Genomic DNA, 8,984 nt, shown 5'->3' on the forward strand with positions numbered 1-8,984 from the left:
TGTAGAGCCTGCTGCAGTAAACTATCACTACACACACATTACATGCACACACTGCATCCTGCACAGCGGAGAGCCTGCTGCAGTATACCATCACTACACACACATTACATGCACACACTGCATCCTGCACAGCGGAGAGCCTGCTGCAGTATACCATCACTACACACAGATTACATGCATAAATTACATGCACACACTGCATCCTGCACAGCGGAGAGCCTGCTGCAGTATACCATCACTACACACACATTACATGCACACACTGCATCCTGCACAGCGGAGAGCCTGCTGCAGTATACCATCACTACACACACACATTACATGCACACACTATGCATCCTGTACAGCTGAGAGCCTGCTCAAGTATACCATCACTACACACACACATTACATGCACACACTGCATCCTGCACAGCGGAGAGCCTGCTGCAGTATACCATCACTACACACACATTACATGCACACACTGCATCCTGCACAGCAGAGAGCCTGCTGCAGTATACCATCACTACACACACATTACATGCACACACTGCATCCTGCACAGCGGAGAGCCTGCTGCAGTATACCATCACTACACACACATTACATGCACACACACTGCATCCTGCACAGCAGAGAGCCTTCTGCGGTATACCATCACTGCACACACTATATTTCCTACAGCCTTGGTCCGTGCTGAACAAGGCCGATTAATAATATTTAGCGAAATAATTCATTTACATGATAGAAAATATTTATTACATTTGACTGTGCTGTAATTGTATTACTTTCAGGAATTTATGCACAGTATTATACAGGCGACTCGCGGTTGACAAATGTAAAGATTGATTTCATACACGTAATTTTACAGATTGATTGGGTTGCGAAGGAAATGCAGAGAGAAGAGGACAGTATTATGATTCATAACTTTGAATGCCTGTTGCAAGGCAAAATCTACAGCAAGTATTAGTATTTTTTTACACCAGGGGTGCGCAAACTTCTTGAGCTGCGGCCCCTTGCAGGGAGCTGCAGCGTTCGCGCCCCCCCTCTCCCAATGGCTCGGCGTCAAATGACGTCACGAGCCATGTGACCCCATTGCGGCGCGTTGCCATGACAACGTGTGACGTCGCGGTGCCGAAGACACAGCTAGCAGCAGGCAAGCGAGTTACAGAGGCCTGAAGCCTCCCCTGGCATTTAATTGAAATGCCATGGGGAAGAGTGCGGTGCCTCTGTAACCGCTGTGCCCCCCTAGAAATACTCCCGCCCCCCCAGTTTGTGCACCACTGATTTACACTAACAAAATAACTTAATCTATACAAAGCAATAACGAATATTCATTGTCAGATATTGCTTATTACTTTACATTGGTTCATTAAACTACTGTAGCTCATCGTTTTTGTCACATACCAACATTTTCCAAAGCGTGATATAAAGGAAGTAGTGTGATGTAAGTTACATAAACAGAATGATACACAAAGTAAGGACAAAGAAGTCCAAACAACCACAACTTGTTCACACCAGCACAGTATCTACCTGGCTAATGTGATGTTCCCAGACTAATTACCAGGTGCAAAAGGTTTTATGTCAGTCAATGTTCGGATCAGTACTGGAGTATGGCAGAATCCAGTTATTTATCTAGATTCATGACCCAGACTGTATCCTGAGACTCCTTTTTTTGTTTGAAGTCAACTATGTCTCCTATGATTCCCTTTCAAAAAGTCTGTCTATCCTTCCAGTCACCATCAGCCCCACATCAGTAATTATAATGTGCTTTGGCTCCACATTAGTTTGGCACCAGTTCCAGTTCAGCCTCCTAGTCCCTTTTTTAGGAGGACCAAATGCACTTGTGAAATTCTTTGGAGCACACTAGAGTCCCCATTCCGTAATAAAGCAATGAAACAATTAAGGCGCCTGTATGTGCTATTACATACTAGTGTCGGAGTGTAAGGTCGAGTCCATGGTGAGTGCGTGCACACGGCCCGTGCTTGTGGCTTCACGCTTGCCTCAGCTATTTGTGCGCGACGAGGGTGCGTGACATCACGGGAGCTGGTTCGCCCTCATTGGGCAAAACTGCTCACGTGACCTGACCGTCACGCAAGGAAACAAATCGCAAGTGCCTACAGCCTGAGGCACACATTATTTTGGTCATGCTTACGCTCGCGATAACCAGACGCGGCCCAAGAATGGAGGTGTGTTGTAGAGGAACAAATGTAGACGACGTGGATGCTGAAAACTACACACCTGTGAGCAGGACAAAAAGTGTTCATGAGCACAAATGAATACACAAGTGTGTATAATTGTGTGTGCAAGTGAATGGATGTACTCCTTTCTGGGCCTCAACATCCTTGAATGAGTTCTATAAATTTGAATTGAGGGTTGTCAGGTGTTCGGTATTAAACCAGACTGTTCTGTATTTGGACACTATCCAGTATTTAAAAAAAAAAAAGCCAATACTGGACGTGTGTGTATACGGTATAACCCCAATAATACTGGACATAGTGACCTGATCGGCTTGGGGGTGCCGCAGGAATTCCCGGAGCAGGGCTGTTGCTAAGGGGCTGGGCAGCTTCCTCCATCCTGATAAGCTGCTGGCTAATGCAGCCAATCTGGAAGAGGTGTCAGGATCCTGGGGGTGGGGCCACGGAGAAGAGGAAACCGCATGGAGTGAATAGGTGAGGGTGTGTGTGTGTGTGTATGTTTTCTGTGGCTGTCCTGTATGGGTGAGAATGACAGGGTGGGGGTGAGGATGAATAGGGGGTGCAACAATTTTTGAATATGTGGGAGAGGAGCATTAAGAAGAGTAGTGCTTCTCATGGGCCTGTATAATAGTAGATGTTATTTATAAATGATCTGATAGTTACATAATTTTTCTAAGTTTGCACCAATTCATATTCTATTTTGTAAAATAATAATTGGTTGGAGGGCAATCCGTCCCTAGACCCCTGCCCAGAATGTTTTCCAAATAGAATATGAATTGGTGCAAACGTGGGAGTAAAATGTAGAAGAAAAAAAAATGATGTCATGATCAGATCATTTATAAATAACATACCCCCCCCACCGACTGAGCGCGTGCACCTTTCACCATTGTGTCCAGTATTTTTTTATTTTTTTTTAGAGAAGTCATCTGGCAACCCTATTTGTGAGCAATAAAATATTACAACCCCCCCCGCCCACCAAGAAAATATTATAAACCTTTATCTAAAGAACTGAATGTTTGCGTGACAAACCTATTATACACTCAAAGCACTCAATAGAAAAGTCTTATCTTTTTATTTTAAAGCTTTAATGATTCTATGTATAGCACAAACAAAAAGAACATCAGATGCACAAATCGCAACATGTAGTAAAGTAGTCTTCAAATCAGAATCACATATTTAGTAATCTATGGACTTGGAGACTGACAGCAAGCAGTACATGAGATGTAGTTGAATGGCCCAAAACAATCATTTACTCAACAGAAAGCAGTAGCACGGATTAACAGTTTAAAAGTAACATTTTCAATGTATTTTGTCACAGAACCACACCTTTCACAAAACCGCTTAAAAGAAAATATAAAATAAGGCTTCGCCCCAGCGGTATGCTACACGGAAAAAGAAATTGCGGGTTTAAAAATCCTGATAAAAGAACAAGAGGAAAATAATCAGACACGGACTGTAGTGAAACAAGGAAGTGAAGTGTTGATAGAAATGGTTTGCCTTTAAGACTAAAGTTAGCAGATGGGTTTGATGCACATGGTTTTTACATGGCACAGAAAGCGGATCCTGACGGCTAAATCCATCTCCTGGATGGGTCTTAATCTGGGAGGATTTTTACAGTTTCCATCCCGCAAAAAAACAAATGTTCACTTAGCTTTTAAAGGAAGTTAGAGATGTACAAATGCCGTACATACCCGTGCGGGATTGTGATCGCTTTTCCATGACCAAAAACACCACGTCCAGTGGAAATGTAAACGGGGACATTTGTAAATTGCAGCTGTGAAATTGTAATTATTTCATTGACATACGGTACCATGACAGCTGCTCGTTCATCTCCGTCTCTGTCAGTGAAGCCAGCACGGCAAACCTTATTAACACTTAAGGGGTTAATAAGTCATTAGAGCTGTGGTGGCCAACTCCAGTCCTCAAGGGCCACCAACAGGTCAGGTGTTCAGGATATCCCTGCTTCAGCACAGGCAGCTCAATCATTATGACAGCTTCCTGTGCTGAAGCAGGGCTATCTTGAAAACTTGACCTGTTGCTGACCCTAGACTGGAGCTGCCCACCCCTGCACTAGTGAATAAGCCACGTTGGTAGACAATAGATTAAAAAAATAATAATAAATAAACCCAAGTTAAAATAAATCTGAGCAGTAATGCAATATAAAAAGTGACGCACAATGTTGGTTCAAGAAAAGTTAAAATCAGACTAAATGACCCAGTTATCTCCAAAACGAAACCAAATAGTGAAACAGAAAACCGCCCTGAATGCCTGCATTTCGTCACCCCCGTGCAGTATCTCAGGGCCGACTGGCAGTGAGAGTGTTAAATCCGGAAAGCTTTTCCATATTGATTCCCGAGAAGCAGCTTTCATGTGGTACCCGGCGCATAAAATGGCCGAGCTGCTGAAATATTCATAGCGGAGCATTCACTTCTTTTCATGCCGGTTTCCTGGAGTGAAAGGCATACGGTCAAACCAGGGTCAGAATGTGTCCATCCAATTAGGGTTACATTCGCAAGCGGTTATACTAAACATGATCTACATTAAACATATCACCAAAATAAACACAATTACTCTACAATCATCAAATTGAAGTCATTTAGCAGCCAGTCCACAACTGTGCACCTTTGTTTTAGTTGCATCATTTGGCCACAATAGTGTAGTATTGGGTCAGCGTGGTTAATGAATGGAGGGAGTTCATGCAGAATGGAAAAGGACTAGGTGTATTAGTACTGTGTGGTCATAGGATGAAAACATGTTTGTGAGAGTTTGCCAAAGCTATGGATTCTAGATTAGCCACTATGTATTCAGTTACACCTTATAAAGAAGGCGTAGTGCCGCCTCACCAGTTAGCACGATTGTGAAATTCCACTTTTCTCCCAAAATAAAATACGGAGTTGACCGTTCTCCATTCTAAAAATGGCTAAATTAGTGCTCTAAAAATTGCTCCCATCATTCATTTCCTAACTTCCTCCAGTATAAATGGAAGAATGGGGTGGGGGGGGATGACCATAAATCATAATGTACTTGTTGATGCTATTTGGGTTAAGGCTTTGCAGGAATGCATGGGGGGGGGGGGGGGTTGGAGAGAGAAGTAATCACTTAAGCAGGTCTTGGATTATTTAAAGAAACCTTTAGAGAGGTGTCAAACTCAGTCCTCAAAGGCCACCAACAGGCCAGGTTTTATGGCTGTGCCACAGATTGAGCCACCTGTGCTGAAGCAGGGATATCCTGAAAACCTGACCTGTTGGTGGCCCCTGAGGACTGGATTTCCCCGCCCCTGCTTTAGAGTTTGTGTTTAAAAACTGCTTTTTTACATTATTGCAAATTAAATGTTCTTCACGTTGCTAAACTGCTAATTTATCAATAGTCCTTCCCCTACTGCATCATTCACTTGTCTTCCTAAACAAAAACAAGCATTTGCAAGGCTACAAAACGTACCACCAGAACGTAAGCCCCACGGACACCGTTATACCCCCATGTGCAGTACCGACAGCAAGTTTGGCATGTGAACCCTCAGCCCCATTTTAGTAGGTTTAGCAGCTACTTTGCACTGTAATTCCGCTGCAGCATGTAATTTAGTCTTAGATTCAGGTAGGTGAAGGCACCAGTTCCCCGAGGACTTCAAGTAGAACACAAAACCAACACACTTCTGCTCCAGTGCTGTGTTATACAGTGGCAATACCTACACTGAGCGCTGTAAAATACAGCATATTTTGTATTGCCTGCGCCGGGTATTGATTAACCCTTTGTGCACCCCATGCCAGCCACCACCTAATGGGATCTGGCAGTCCTGTTGCCACATCATGGGTTGTAAAGCTCATCTTTCTAGGGGCGAGCTAGCTCTGCGCTCCTGTGAATGTGCCAGAGCAAGGAACGGAAGACTCCTCCCCGCCCGCGCCATGATCAGCTGATCTCTCTGAGGAGCAGTCACGGGCAGACAATGTGCAGGAGGGGCTGCAGCGTCCTGGTGTTAATCCCAATTTATTGTTTACAGAATCTTTACAGAACAGGCGGTCCTCTAGAACTGAAAAGCATGTTATTTAAGATGCAGGGGCCTCACATCACAGCTCGGGATCCCTCCCATTGAATTTACAGGTACTGTATCACGTCCTGGTTTCCAATGAGAAGCTGCAACAGAATCAAGGGGTCCCAGGAGCAGATCAGTGTGGTTTTGCTCCGGAAAACCAATAATGCTTTAGCTTTCTCTGCACAGACCTTTCTATTTGCCCCAACAGATACTGCATGCAAAGGCAACCAGAAAAGGTCCATTTACCCCAAACTCGTGTCTTAAAGGCAAATTGCAAACCAAAGTGCTAGAAGCCCCATCAACCCATTGTAACGGGCGCCAAGGTTTTCAAATGGATGGCTTCATTTTCTACGTATATACTTCATACAAAATGTTCCATTTCACATCAGTTATAACAAGACTGCATACATATTTTGATCATACCATAGATACGAAGGCATATAGTATGGACAGACAAAAGATACAACGTTAGAAAGATAAGTAATTCTTTATCCTACATATGTATAGGTCTGAAATATATACATATTGCGACACAAATAGCATCTTTGTTACGAAAAGGGCAAAAAAAAAAAAAAAGTACATAAACAATTTTACAAATTGATTTCTGAATTTCACATTTTACAAGTCTTGCATAACATTGATTTGTAATTTACAAACCTAAAATAAATCTTTAAATAGTAAATACAGTCTATCATTTCTTGAGAGCAGCTGGCACAAACTTATCACAGGTTAACTACCACTGCAGTATGAACTACATAGAGAGGGGGCGAGATTCAAAATGGTTCTCCAGTCATAGAAACCCACCACATGTACCAGTGATTACATATCCCATCACTTGGTTTAATGATCTCAAACAGATATGAAAGCTTTAGCAAATCAAAACACCGTACAGTAGGTAATAAAATTGCAGTGCACCTTTTACTTCAATCTGGAAGAAGGCGGCTCATAAGATATATAAATATATATATTTAATAAAATTAAAAATAAAAATTAGAGATCCCACTAAACGGGGAAAAGAAAAAACAAAAGGGTCAGTTCTCTTGTAATTGACGAAAGCTTCTCGTGGTCAGAATCTGAATCCAACCCCCAATAACGTTCTGCAAAATGTATTCGCAGCTCCCATATTAAGATGCATATATCAATACATCATATATCATTTACATAATACCACTGACCGCACTTGGTGCCTCCAAGTGTACCCTGTCCAAAAATCAATGGGTTTAGATACACTCTTCATTTAAGCACGGGTAATAAAAAATAAAATACATATATAGAAAACAGCAAAAAGAAAAAATCGGCATGCATTTCTTCCCACCACCAAACACAAAATAAGCGACCAGAAGTAGCACCAGACGGGAGGTATTCAAAACAACAACTGGAAGAGGAGAACCGTCATAGGGCTGAAGAAGAAACATTAGGCTTTCAACCTTTGCTAGTGACGGAGGTGAAGCAGTGTGCATGTATTTTTCATCAGCACAGGTTTCCCTGTCCATGCTAATGCCACACTGCAAACATGCCTCACGGGGGGGGGGGGACGGAAAGCAATATGCACATGGCAAGTTTGTCATTCCTTCGAAATATTGCCAGTTTGGAGACCACCATGTAGCTGAGCCAACCTGCTGTTCAAAAGGTGTCGCTGCCACGTTTTCCACCTTCCTACGTAAACGGGAAATACAAGCAGGTTTTGGTCAACTTTAACATGATCAATTAGAACGGGCTGACAATGTTTAACCTGATGGGTTTGGGTTACAGACATAGTTACATGGAAAAGGTCTCACCAGCAGATTAATTACTGTGAACACATCCAACCGACAGTGTGCAAGAAATGTTTGCTGCATCAGGAAACCCAATAATCAGAAGCCTGTATGATAGTAAGCTTCGTGCAGTATTCATCTGTAAACTAGGATCGAATAAAAGGTCAAATGATGAAGGCCAACTTAGTACAATCTAACTAGCTTATTCTGGCTTCTATGTGAGCATCCACCAATGTCTTTAAATAAAGGAACCCTTCTGGCAGAACTACGTTAGAAGGATTTAGGACATCTACCATTGAGTCAAGATACTAGTATGAGTTATAACAAGCCACAAACAAGCAACTCTCCGATTGGAAACCTGCAGACATTTGAGACACTGCACCTCAGCTACACTGGTTGGCGTTCTTACACATGACCTTTTCCAGTTTTTAATGTTGACGTAAAAATACAGTATAAAGTGTTACCACAATAAAAAACAAACAAAAAGGAAACGGCAAATGAAAATATGTCTATAGGACGACACGTTAACGATGCCATGCTATCTAACCGGTATTCATGTGCTTTAGACTACACAGGTGGTCTAGTTTAAGACAGCTACATCTTTGCTTGTGCTCCAGTGTTTGTGGCACTTTGTTTACCATTGAGAAGCAAATGATTCCAGATGTTGTGTGATCCCAGTATGCTGCATTGGTAATAATACTCTTCATGTTCAGAGTCCCCACTTCATGTGCGTAAGAGCTCACAGGTACAAAACAGAGAGAAAACCCATAGAAATGAAGTGAAAGGGCTAGCTGTAGGAAATTAAATTGCACCAGGAACATTCAATTGGTCTAATATTTACAGTCAAAACAGTCTTGTCAGTTGTTTTCACAAGGAGATGTTTTTATAGTTACTCCTTAGAAGGGTCCGGGGACAATGTAGTTGGTTCCAGTGTCTCCCAGTGGGTGGATGCTTTTGTTTGTGGTGATGGACGAAGTGTAGAGAAACTGTTTCTTTACATTACTTCTGCAGACTGCAAGCCGA

General features: G+C 42.6%; 1 protein-coding gene across 3 annotated transcripts in view; it reads right to left on the minus strand.

Annotated features, from left to right (window-relative positions):
* Positions 1–3,243: 3,243 nt before the first annotated feature.
* SELENOI (selenoprotein I) overlaps positions 3,244–8,984 on the minus strand; it is a 74,223-nt gene continuing 68,482 nt past the window's right edge. For all 3 annotated transcript variants that reach the window (XM_075598755.1, XM_075598754.1, XM_075598756.1), the window contains exon 10: positions 3,244–8,984. This exon is cut by the window's right edge and continues 85 nt beyond it. In XM_075598755.1, coding sequence (XP_075454870.1) covers positions 8,956–8,984 — 29 coding nt within the window. In that variant the 3' untranslated portion in view covers positions 3,244–8,955.

Source organism: Ascaphus truei, chromosome 4 (genome assembly GCF_040206685.1).
Source record: "Ascaphus truei isolate aAscTru1 chromosome 4, aAscTru1.hap1, whole genome shotgun sequence".
NCBI classification, from domain to species: Eukaryota; Metazoa; Chordata; class Amphibia; order Anura; family Ascaphidae; genus Ascaphus; species Ascaphus truei.